We start from the raw sequence: 13,203 nt of genomic DNA, 5'->3' as shown, positions 1-13,203 counted from the left end.
TTTGTCCTCCAGGACATCAGGAAAGGAAGAAACATGACTATAAATGCTGCAGAGGCCTGGTGCCCCGGATGTGAGATTATCTGGCTGTACTAAAAATTAGTTCTGGAAGTTAGTTTTGGAGTAATGAAAGGTGGAATTAGGAAATAAATGCTTTGCATCCTGGTTAGAGTAAGTTTGAATTAATTTCTTTGTAACCTCATGATATATCAGAATCTAATTGTGTGAGTACAGTATTCTGTTCATGAACTGAGGATTCCCAAGCAATGACATTTGAAAAAATCAACCATCAGGTGCTTAGCAAATTTAAATCATACTCCATTTTTTGTGCCTTTTCTTACTGTCATGCAAGCAAGGTCATCTGTTGTATTGTGAATGAAAATAATATTGAAAACAATTTCATTTTATAGTAAAGAACTTAAAACTTAGCTTATTGGGAGACATTAAAATATCATCTGTAAAGGGAAAAGCAGCCAAGTATTTGACACATAAAAAACTCCCCCTTCTTGGACAAAAATAATCAACAAAACTGTGTTTCTCCATAGAAACAGATTTAAAAAGAGCAATCGAATAACAATGAAATTGAAACTGCTTCAATGAAAACCTGTATTCCCAAGGCTCACTTTCTAACCTTGGAGGGAAATTGTGAGAATATATGGCTGAAGAACTTCCAAATGGCTGCATAGTGCTCTGCCTTCAGACAGCTGCCAGGCACTAAACTGCTTGCTAGCAATTCGTGGTAAGTTAGAAGTGCAGCTAAATGGTAAAATATGTGAGTATTTCTGTTACTACTTTGAAGGACCAGTTTTGTCCTCTACAGAAAGCCTGTGTCCTCAGTGACATGTAAATTAAGATTTGATTGAAGCTCTTAACACCAAATGAAGGTTGTGGAATAATAAATGGCAGTCATCATAGTTTTTGAATGTCTGGGCTGTATCTGGGATATCAAGTAAAGAAAGATCTAGCACTGAGGCTTCAGGGCTCAGCTTGGAGATAGTATTCAAGAGTGTTCAGTGAAAAAATTACTTCTTTCTTATGCCAGTGTAATCACATCTGATGAGTTATGGCACCTTATCCTATAAGCTGATGCAGGTCATTATGCACTTGTGCTGTTTGCTGAGCACTTGTTAAATATGCAGGAAGCACAGCACATGGGTATCTCCTGCCACTGTGTGATTTCTATTAGGTCCTTCTGTGTTACTTATGGCCAGGTCAGGATGTGTTGAGTACCTTCATCCCAAAAATTCAGTAGTCAATTTTATGTGATTGTTAAGGATCAGAAATCAAAACCAGAATAAGATAAAGGGCTTTGGCATAATCATTGCTTGCCTCTGTTAAATGACCTTGCTGAAGGTAATCTGGTGCAGGCAAGGGTGCAGCCCTCTTATTGCTCCCTGCTGCAAAACTCATCTTGGTGCATGGCCATGGTCACTCTGGAAGGTGTGACCTCCAGAATATCAGCTCCTGCAGCTGCTGGCCTTGTGCAGAGGGAGTCAAGGAGTTTGCTGGGCTTCCTCACTAGGAGACTGTATGTGCATATGCTCAAGCTTTTTATAAAAGACTATAAGATAAACTAGTTATTTGGAAATGTAAGCCTTAACTTTTCAGTACCCAAGAGGTGTTAGGTCACCACTGAGTTACAGCTCATTGCTATTTCTGAAGAAACTTTCATGGCTGAAGCAGAGATATGGAAAAAAAGGCTCTCTGCTGAGGCACGAGCACTACTCTGTACAGTGATAGTGAGGGCCAAAAGACTGAGACCCTTTAACCCCTGGGGGGAGCCTATCTTGGAGGCTAAATCCATGAGATTAAATCCTTGTACTGCTTTGCAGGATTTTCCACTGCCTGTCAAGAAATTACCCAAATCTATTATGCATACCTGATTTGACATTCTCTCTTCAAACTTGTCCTTCTTATCTCTAGCAGGACTCAAAATGTTACACAAAAAAATCAGAATTACAAGTGCTCCCATGTTAAATATAAGATAATGTAAAATATCTCATGGAAAAGACAGTGCTATCTCTCTGCCTTATCATGGTCCTCTCACTTTTCAGTCCAGTTAATCATTGTTCATTGGAAAAACTTTAATTTATGCTACAATAATGATGTGCTCTAAAAAGACACTGTGCTTTTCAGGTTCACTAAGATGTTCTGCAACTGGCTTTTCAAAACTGGCTTGAACATTCACAGTGCAGCAGCATTGTTCTTTATAGCCCAAGGTCATTAGATGGGAAAAAGCTTCATGTTTTACAGTTTTTCCCCATGGAAGTTCTGCAGTTGGTCTCAGAGAAGTGGCAGCATTTATGTTTTTCTTCAGTTGAAATGTCAGGGCTGTAGTTCTTTGTTATTCCACGCTTTATGTCAAATCTAAATTCACAGGAGGCAAATTAAAGTTGGCTCCCACGTTTTCCCCAGCATCCCTGGGCCTGGACTGGCAAGGCCACAAGTTCACCAGCCCTTCTTCCATGGCTGCTTCCCGCTGTAGCTCCGGCAGATGGAGCAGAGTCAGAGCAGTGCCGGCAGCTGAGCCGAGACAGGGAGAGCCCTAGAGGCCAGGCTGGGCCAGGGCTCAGTCACTGCTGTGTCTGTGTGTGTGTCACTGACTTAGAGGTTTACAAGCTATTTAATACTTATATAGATACACAAATAAAAGAAAGTAATTACAAATAATTTTAAGACCATTCACTGGTAGCCCAGCCCAGCGAGACCCCTGCTGTCCTGGTGTCCTTTCCTGCCCTCACACACCCTGTGGTGACGCTGGTGCTGTTGGGGCCTGGCCGACATTGCCGTGCCTCCTGTGCAGTGGCACTGCATTCGTGTGTCAAGAAAATGAATGTGGCATTTTAAGGTGTTCTTAGCCAGGAAAGTTAAAGTTCTGTGGTGGGACATGGTTGCAATGTGTTTCTCTGAGAGAATATTTTATAATGTATAGAGAACAGAATGCAGAGGTAGCCATGTGAAAGTAGCAGTGGCCTGGTGGCTCAGATGGTCCCCAATGGTGTAAGGGATGAAAGTTTGTGTTTCTGGGCTAAATCAGAGCACACAGAGTCTGGTGTCCAGGAAGAGCAGCTGACTTATTTTCAAACCTTTCTAGGCAAAATTTTTGTCAAACCTCTGTTCAACCCGACTTCTTGTTTAACCCAAGTTGTTGTTTGCACACTCTTTCTCTGTAATATGCCTGATCATCTCTTTACTTAAGGCACACAACAGCTATAACTCACACCCTGTGATATGCAGCTGGAGTCTCAGTAGCCATGTTGCCAGGAAAACAGTTAAAAATCCAAGGCAATTACATTAAAGTCCAACAAGATAAAAATTTTAATCTGTTTGCTTTTATAGCAGTCCATACAGTGACTAAAAACTATCACTCTGGACTAAAATATTTGGGTTTCATGACATTAAGCTGAGAAGACTTGGTGATCTCTAATCCCCAGAACTATTTTGAATGAAATGAAAAGGTTTCTTTCCAGAGGAGAGTAAACTAAAATCAGGTAGCTAGTTCAGTCAGGAACAGTGTGACTGTGAATTAATGCACTAGCAGAGCTCTTGCTTTTTTTCTCTTGTGTTTGAGCTTTCCAAAAGGATAATGAGTGGGAGGGAAACCCGTGCACCTTCCAGGATTTTTATGCAGCCTAGAAAGCTTAGGCTTACCAAGGAAATCACTGACAACAACTGCACATGATCTGAAAACTAAAGGGGACTGTTGTAGCTTCCTCAGAGATCTCTTTTGTTCCAGAAAACCAGTGAGTCCCTTGGCACAAGGGCTCTCAACCAATTTAGGTCCTGCTTTCATCGTACTGGGGATTGAAAAGCACTGTTTCCAATCCCATGAAACTCCCCATTCTCCCCCTTAACAATGTCACCACAGTTTGCCTGGCACTAGAATTAACCTGTATTGCACCCACAGGGTTTTTTCACTGTTTTCTAGCTGTGAGAGCTTGGAGTTGCTCAGATGAGACCCTGAAACCTGCGCAGGCTTCAAGTCTGACAGGGTTCAGTATAGGCCCTCAAGTTCCATCCATTATTCTATCTGTATTTTGTTTTGACCTAGGAAGACTAAATACTATACAGAAATCTATTTTCATTTCCAATTCTTGAGGTTCATTAAGAACTTCAGAGAGAAATTTAGTCCAAACTTGCTTTTTTATTTGAACTGTGAGCACTGCATTGATAACTTTAGCACTGACTGTGCAGTGACTTAGAGAATTGTGAATATTGTTTCTGAGGGAGTGAGACAAACCACGTGCAAGTACCTATGAACAATCTCATTTCTCTCTTCTTTTATAAGCTACGAACGTGTAAGGCAACTCCATCCAGGAACTTCTCACTGAATTTTTACATAGTATATATAATAAATTATATACTTCCTGCTTCAGAGCAATGAGAAGTAACTGAGCAAGTGAAAGTAATCAAGCAGAGGCTGGTCAGTGGCTGTTAGCAGAGAAATGGGCTTTCTTAATGAAGAACTTTTCAATTAAGAAATTACAATCCTGGTTTTCCTGTAATTTCAGTTGTCTGGGCTGTTTCTAAATATTAGTTTTCAAGTGCTGAAAAGCAGGTCTTCATGGCTGTGACTTAGAGGGTTATAAGCCATCTAATACTTATATAGATACACAAATAAAAGAAATTAATTGCAAATGATTTTAAGACCATTGACATTAAATGATCCTCTTCAAGCCAGCCTGTGGCAAAAAGTTTCTGCTGACATTGAGAAGATTTTGCTCAGCCCTGAGCTCTACAGCCTGAAAAGAATTAAGGATCTACTAATTTCTTTCTGCTGTTTTCAATCATCAATTAAACTGAAAACAAGGGCTATAAATTATGGTGACCTTTGCAATAACTTATCATTTGTGGGATAGAATTGTGGTGCTGTGAAAGCACTGTGAATAATAAAAAATATATTAATAACTTACTCGGAAACCAGCAAGCAAAGTGTAAATTGCTTTCTGCTTGGTGTCAAATTTTCATGTAAGATACTGTATCATGGAAATTTTCAGTCTTGTTAAGATTCAGATGACCTAAAAATAATGCTACCCCTTCACCTCTGTACTTTTTGTCAGCTCAGCTGACAAATGTGATTCTACTAGATTTAATCAGCATTTTATAATGACTTCTACAGAAAATAAAGCCTGTTGGTTTTCCCTTGTTGGCCTCCAAAATGTATAAGGAACAATGGGTCAATTTGTTGGACTAAGAAATTGCTAAAAATGTAACAACCCCAAAAAACACATTCTGGTGGTACATGCATTCTCTACTTAATGGAATTTTCATTTTTATGCCTCTTCAACTAGGTTTTTGCAACAAACACTGAAGGAACTGCAGCGTCTGTATAAATTTTCGGACCATCATTTTGTAGACCAAAGATCTTCCTTAGTTCATGAGGCAGCTATACCATTTCATGAGCCTGATTAAAGTTGTTCCCCCAAAATTGTCCTTTTGGTGAGAACACAGTGAGTTCTTCATGGCCCTTGGCCGCTCTTCACCTCAAAGATGCCGAGAAACAACTGGTGAAAATGTGTTTCTTTTTCTAGTTGCATGTCTGCTAGAAATACAATGGAGAGCAGATAGGTACCAGTTATCTATGTGGGACATGGAGTTCTCCACATCACTGATCTGTGCTAAATACTCAAGCATGGCCTTGAGGTGCAGAGCTTTAGGTCCTGTAGACAATTCCCCATTTTCCTGATTCCCAAGGACATAATGAGAAAGTTGTTCTTATAATCACTTGAAAGTTCTAGATACCAGGTGACACTGAGCTTCTATGTAATCTTTGTTCATCCTTGTATATGCAATAGCTTAAACTTCATCTAATTTTGATAGAAGATAAAAAAACCCCCCTTGGGCTGGATCTTTTCCCTTGGCTTTACTTCTCAACTAATGATGGAAGATGGAGTGGAGATCCTTAGTTGATACTTCAACCATTGAATTACTTCTTTATTAGTGTTTTTTTTTTCTAGGATAAAGAACTGCTTCCTCAGTGAAGATACCATATTTATCACAGTTCTGCAAAACTCACTGCTTTTCAGCAGATCACAGACAAAAGATATGAACACCAGAAGAAGCCTGAATTTTAGTATTTGTTCATCTGTCCTTTGTGCCTTCTTTAATCTGATGCTATCTGACTGCAAAGACAGTTTTGCAGTTCTTCAGCAGTGATGGTGGGCAAAGAGGGAAACAGGCAAACATTTCTGACAACTGTCCATGCATGTCCACAGTACAGAGAGAAAGCAGCTTTCAAACTCAGCTTCCAACTCCCTGCGAGTTTGACAGGAGGATTCAGAAGGCCCATTTTCTTTCCTATATTTTAATTCCTGCTGTTGAGGTGGCACTTTGCACTGTGGATGCCAACTTTGGTGTTTGTATGTCATTCATAGTTCCCCAAGGGGAAGCTCACAGGGTGGCTGCATCCAGATGGGCCTGCCAAGTAATCCTGGCTACTCAGCAGGGTGCCACCTTCTGTGAAGTGACAAGGACCTAAAGAGATGAAGAGGGAAAGCAGTGTGAGTCCCTCCCAGGAGGTGAAGATGCAAGTCCTTTTCTCTGTTGAAATTGTCCTTGAAGGGAAAGTGCAGATGAAGCTGCACCATGAAGCAGATGTTCGGATCATGGTGTCAGATGAACGCTGCTCTTTTTAAGGTCAGTTTTACCTCTTGACACAGCCCAAAGGTGCATGTAGCTGTCAGTTGTTTCTTTTGAAAATTTGTTCTGCTTCAGTGAGTTGGAGAAATTCCTTGTTCTAGCAAAGTCCTAAAATAACAGATGGCTCATATGTCAGGCATCAGCAAATCCTGAAGTTGTGGGCATGACCCCTGTCCATGTCCTGTTGAAAAATCTGCGTCTCATCAGGATTAGGGTTTTCTGTAACAAAACCAAAAGTATAAGTTCCATTCACTTATAACATACTGTTGTTGGACTTTAAAGCTGTCTTCCCTAAAAGTAATGGAGATTTAGTGTTCTTCATTATGTTTTGGAAAACATTTATGCTGAGAAATTGTAACTTCCTGAGTGCTCAGTTAATGAGGCTGGGCAAAGCTAAATTGTGCAATTAAGTATTTGAGCCTTCATCATCCATATAAGTGAAAGTGCTGGAAGTGGTTTTGGGTGACAGCAAGATTAAGGGCATATGGCTTGAGGATGGCATCTTGTCAGACTGCTATGAACCTGTATTTTTGGGTTAGCATGAAGGATGACACCATATTTTGATCAAAATTAAACAGGTCCGTCAGGTATTAGGGTAACTTGTGGTCAAAACCAGGTCAGGTTTTTTTTTTTTTTTCCTTTTGTTTTGTTTTGTTTTTGCAAGTGTCTGCAGCCCTGTATATCATGAACTTTTTGATGGTTATCAGCATGATATTGCACTTGGCAATAGTATTTTCACCAGTTTTCATTAAGGTTTCATGCTCATCCAACATTTCTAAAGAGAGTGTTAAGGCTTTATGATTCAATATGAGAGCAAGAATACTGAAGAAAGGACAGCCTTTAAAAAATGGCAGGAATCAAGTGGACATTATATCTTGTGTTTATGCGGCATCTCCTAACCAGGGGAATTTTTTGAGCTGTTCTGTTTGCCAGTGCTTCTTCATCACGAGTCACTGCAGCTGGTTCTCAGTGCTCAGCCCTGATGCACAGTAATCAAAGCCAGGGAATGGAGCCAGGCTTCCCATGCTGGGGGCTCTTCCCAACTGTCTGGCCAAGGAGTAGGGTATGTGGAATATGCTGACAAAGCAGACTGGGGGCTAGGCAGACTCATCGGGCTTAATGCTATAGCTGATGGCTGAGGGAGGCCCAAAGAATTTTGTATTGCTTGTGGAGCTGTTGGCATTGCTTCTTTCATACAGATTTTTCTCATGTAATCCCATGCTCTGACATGCTGGCTTGATGTATTGTCTCAATAATGTGGGAAGGCTGGGGAAATTCAGTAAAATGACTATATTTCAGTACGGTGTGTGTCAAGGGAAGGATGTCAGTCAATCACAGGCTGGAAAAAGCAAGCAATATCTTATCTCTGTGTGAGACTGAAATTCTTAATGTCCCTGTGTGAAGAACTGTGCCTCCATTTTCAGGCACTTTACTCCCTTGAGCAGCCACATATTTAACCTGTGTTGAGCGCAAGTGTAAATCTTGATGTATTTCACAGTGCAGAGCCCTTTCCAGCAGAAAGGAAGAGATGAGGTGAAACAATAACAGAAACTTCAGTTACTGCCTGAGATCTGTTGGACCAATAAAGCAATTAAAATGATACCATTGAATTAACAATCTTTACACAAGGAATGTGTTTAGGAGATTGCTGTGGCTGTGAAAAATATTTCAAACCATTCATTTAAATTTTTTGTTTATTTGGTCTGCTGAAGCACTAGCTCATGAGATGACCACTGTTCTGAAGTGATTCAGATCACTTTTCACTTAGAAGAGGTCTCAGAAATGTCTCAGTGAACTAATTAGTCATCTTTATCCAACGTAAGAAATATTTCTCCTTGTAGCAGTAATAGTGATTTGATGTCATACTGATTGCTAGTGGAAATAAAAAAAAATTTGAGCTAGACTAGCATCTGAATTAAGGTGGCTGGTATCCTTTCCCACCTTATATTATTCTTGTTATTCTCTGCATGACTGATGTCAAACCCATAATTTTCAGGTAGTCTATGCAAATTTATTAAGAATGGTTATGTAAGTAAGGTTGCTTTCCTCTTTGTGATGGTCTCATCCTGGCATAGTCAGAGCACATTGACACATCTGCGTGAGGAGGCAGCAATGGTAACACTGGTTTGCATATATTCCAAGAGTGGTGGCATCTGTTTGGTGATTAGCTAAAGGATTTTGGCTGTCAGAGCTGTCAATCTGACACCTTTGATGAGCACTAAAATAAATCTGTTCTACCAGGAACTGTTCATTTTTTAACCTGCTTTTGATTTGCTTGACTCTTTGTGTCCTTGCCGATAACTACTAGAAAGGCTAATGCATTATCAACTCTGAAAAGGGAAGCAAGCGGCTGTCATTTTTTACACAACAGATGTTCCTGATCAGGAATCAGACAAAGGATCTCATCACTCTTCCTCTGAGCAATTTAATTTGTCTGTTCCACGGCATACCAGCCACCTCCTATCTAGTCACTGATGTGCCCAAGTCCTACTTCATTTCAGGATCAGTTCCTTTAATCTTACAGAATTATTAAGTTTTTTTTCTGTGCCAGGGCAAAGAGAGTGGAAAAAAGGAAATTGCTTCATTGCTTATGTTGTCACCAATGATGCATCATAATGAAAAATAACAAACGCCTATTTCAAAAATAGGAAGCCTAAGTACTACATCTTAAGAGAACTAGAAAGTAATCTATGAGCACTTTTTTTTAAGAAATAGCAATATAGATTTAATGATGTTTCTTTAGAAGTTTTAAGACTCAGAGGTAAGAATAAACAGTGTATAACTCATCAGATTCTTGTGATGCAACTTAGGAGGATGGAAAAAATTATGTATTTTTAAGAAAAGCTGTTGCTTTGGATCCAGTTCTCCACTCTTTAATCATGCAAATTATCTGAAATGAGTAATTACCGACAATGTTACACTCTTTTCTATTTAGTTTGATGAAACGGTGTCACTCTGCTGCTGTTTTGTAGTCATGGATGGGTGCTGCTGGGGGTGTAAATTCTGTAGTTATTCTATAGTTTATTTCCCGGTTATTCTGCTAAAGACTTGCTGGAAGGGAGAGGCAAGGGAAGGTGGTCTTGTGCTTGTGGTTAGCCCAGCACAGAAAGGTCAGCTGCTGCTGACAGTACAAACAGGACTGTCCATGGCCACAGTCCCAGCTGTCAGTCCTGGTAAATGAGTGTCTTGGTTTGGAAAGACAGGTGTCTGCTAAGGAAGGCAGGAGCCTCCCCTGAAATGGAAAATGTAAACCCCCTCCTTTTGAATTGATATAAATTTGAAATTAAAGGGCTCTCAGGTAAAAATATGGGGGCAGGAATAACAGTTCTTTATTAGGGAAGAAGATAAAAAGATAAAATAAACAATGCAGTAAACCAAAACAACACTGACAGAGTCAGAACCCAACCTGGCACCCTGTTGGTCAGGGTGCTGCTACCGTCCAATTGGAATTGTGGCTTTAGTCCTCCTGGAGTGTCTGGTGTGGTTCTGTTGGAGCAGGGATCCTGTAGAAAAGTGTAGTCTTCCTCTGAAGATCCAGTGGAAGAGGCAGCTGTTCCTCTGGGAAATCCAGTGGAGAAACCACACTGGTGTTCCAGAATCTCAAGATTATATCTGGGTAGGAATGCTTGGCTCCTCCCTCTGGGTGGAGCATCTCATAATGGGATGTTATAGTTCTTATCAGTCATGCAGTGACATTCAATAGCCTGTTATCAGCAGATGTCCCCTCCCAGAGGAAGGAGTGGGTGTGGAAGAGATAAGGAAAACTGCCCACTTAACAGAAGACAACTGCCGTACAGATGGCAAAGAGAAAACAAATTGCTTGGCAATCCAGGACAATGAGCAAAATGTGTTTAAGGACATGGCCGTCCATCAGTGGTAGAAAGAGAAGCCACTCATGTGCCCTCTTTTCCATGTGACAGGTGGACAGGACAGAAGTGATCCGAACCTGCATAAATCCCGTCTTCTCCAAGCTGTTCACGGTGGACTTCTATTTTGAAGAGGTGCAGCGATTGCGGTTTGAGGTCCATGACATTAGCAGCAATCACAATGGGCTGAAGGAAGCAGATTTCCTCGGTGGCATGGAGTGCACGCTTGGACAAGTAAGTGCCAGTGCCATTTTCCCCCTTGTTGCTCGTTTTTTGTATATATGTGGAATATGTTCTTTGTTGAGTGACTGATAGGTGAGATTTGTGGCAAAATTCTTAACTGGTGCTTTAAATGGGATAATTGAGAACTTCTGCTGGTTTGTTTTACTGCTGTAGAACAGGTTCAGTCCTTACAGGAAATGGAAGATCAGTGATTGGCCTTGGACAGTAAAAGGCCATGCTCATTAGGCATTGGAAAATGAACTGATTTTGAAGAAAGTTATTGTTCCTTACATTGCATGGGGTTTAAAGCAAGTTCAAAGTCCAAGAAACACTTAGAAATATACTTTATTCACATAGGGTAGTGCCTGGTGATAGTGGATAGGGTTGGATTCATCTCCCTGACTCTCAGTCATCCAAAAGTTAGGTGTCTAGACTAAGTTACTCTTCTGATTTCCATCTTAAGTTCAATGGAGAGAAACAGACAGTTCTAACCATTGATTCATTTTGCCTGAGACATCTATCCTAGATTAGGATAAATTGTCTTCAGGAGATACCTGTCCTTCCTTATCGTTTGTCAAGAGAGTCTAGACAGCTGGCTTAGGGGAGATACTTAACTTTTTTGATTACTAAATTTAACGGTGATGAGTCCTACCCACAAGATCAATATCTAGATGTCATCATAGCCAACTCTGTGGTGAATTCCCATACTGCTGACTGGTGGCACACTGCAGTGTTCCAGGCATAACTGTTTATTTCAGACTGGCAGTTTTTGTCATGCAGGGTTTCATAGCACAGATTTCTGCTCTGTCCCTAGTGCAGAAATTTGGCAATGCCAAATTTCACTAAGCTGAGTGTAAATTTGTTCTTCATGCTGTGTGCCAAGAGCAGGAAGTGCTTTTGTTCAGATTTTCCTTTTCAGTGCTTCCACATAAGTTTGTATTATGAACAGGATACATGTCATGGAAAATGCTGCAAAGCTTTGGTTCCCTGTTTTCTCACCTTTTGTTGGTCCTCACTCGGCCCCACCACAGAGGAATCACTTTGATTTTCTTCCCACAGCTATTAGGCCAAACATGCTGGACGAGGAAAAGTCCTCTTAGCAAGAGAAATAATATGAAATATATGCATTTACTAAATTGGAAGCTCAAAATAAAGATGTTGGTATTTAGGATATTTACAGTGCACTGTTCCTTTTGACAGATTTCGTGAGGTCTTGAGCAATGAAAAGAAACTGTCCTATAACACGAAGGGGAATGGGAAACAAAGCAAAATGTTATTATAATCTTCTTCTTGCTTAATTGGCTTGAAAAAGAAGGGGGGAAAAATGTCACTGCTGCTGCCTGTAACATAAATGTCTTTATAATTATTTGATGGCTATAAATAGCACACAGCTGGGTTGTTTGCAGCATAATTTCAATGGTAACCAAGAAAAAATAACAGTGTGAATTCTGTTCACAGTAATGCAACTTGGAGGACTCTGATCTCATACTTAGTTATGTTTGGTGGTGTTCCTTCCTCCCGCTTTTCTAGTTTTTTGCCTTTACATAATTTAAAACTGATTTAGGAAATTCCGGAAGAGTAGCACTGGTACTGTCATCCAAGTCAAGCCTTTATGAAGACTCCAAAGTTGACAGTCCTACAGCACAGGCTGTACACAGGGAGCTTACACTCTTGTTTAGTTGTATGGTGTAATTACAACATTCTTTGAATTTTGATAATAGACACACGGCTTTTCTTGACACAATTTTGACATTAATTTGTTGTCTACATAATTTTAATGCCTGAATAAAACAGAATTTTTTGTAAGAGTGTGTGTCAGCCTCCCAGCTCACTTTCCCAGTGCAAGTAGGATTTAATGAGATATCCAGGAAGGCTGTAGATTTTTAGGCATAGTCTGAAAGACTGATGCCCTTCCCACCCCCACATAGAAGTGCTAACTTTTATTGCTCTCTTCAAGGTAATAGTTGATCTCTAAGATTCAGTGCTACCTGTACCTGTTTGTAGATCATCACTTAGATGTGTGGCAAACCTGCAAACCTGCATGTTTACCCAAATCATATAACTCTTCTATCAAAATCAAAATTAGTATGAATAACAAATGCTGAGAAAGACAATAGCATGATTATACAGATTCAAAAAGACGAGTGCATTTTAGCTTTATTCTGATCTCAGTCTTATATGTAGCCTACCCAATAGGTACAGGCTTGTCACAAATTTGGGGTGAATGACAAAAAATGCATTCCTTTGGAAGGTTTCAATAATGTCCTTCCAAATGCTCTAATAAATTTGTGTTCCATGAGAGTGATGAGGGCAGTGACTTGTAGGCTGTTAGATCTGAGCCATATACTGTCTGGAGACGTCCCACTGGATTTTCTGCAAGATTTATTTATACTGCTCTTGCCAAGACAAGTCAATTCTGTGCCTCTACTGGTAAATACTGTGGTTAGCAACATCCTGTCATGTAGTCAGTCATACCTGG

General features: G+C 40.2%; 1 protein-coding gene across 2 annotated transcripts in view; it reads left to right on the top strand.

Annotated features, from left to right (window-relative positions):
* Positions 1 to 13,203, top strand: part of CPNE4 (copine 4) — a 228,295-nt gene that overhangs the window by 105,968 nt on the left and 109,124 nt on the right. For both annotated transcript variants that reach the window (XM_064704788.1, XM_064704787.1), the window contains one exon: positions 10,557 to 10,736. In XM_064704788.1, coding sequence (XP_064560858.1) covers positions 10,557 to 10,736 — 180 coding nt within the window. The remainder of the gene's footprint in view (positions 1 to 10,556; positions 10,737 to 13,203) is intronic.

Source organism: Zonotrichia leucophrys, chromosome 2, assembly GCF_028769735.1.
Source record: "Zonotrichia leucophrys gambelii isolate GWCS_2022_RI chromosome 2, RI_Zleu_2.0, whole genome shotgun sequence".
Lineage (NCBI taxonomy): Eukaryota > Metazoa > Chordata > Aves > Passeriformes > Passerellidae > Zonotrichia > Zonotrichia leucophrys.
Note: the sequence above shows the minus strand (reverse complement) of the source record. Positions and strands in the feature narration are given on the sequence as shown.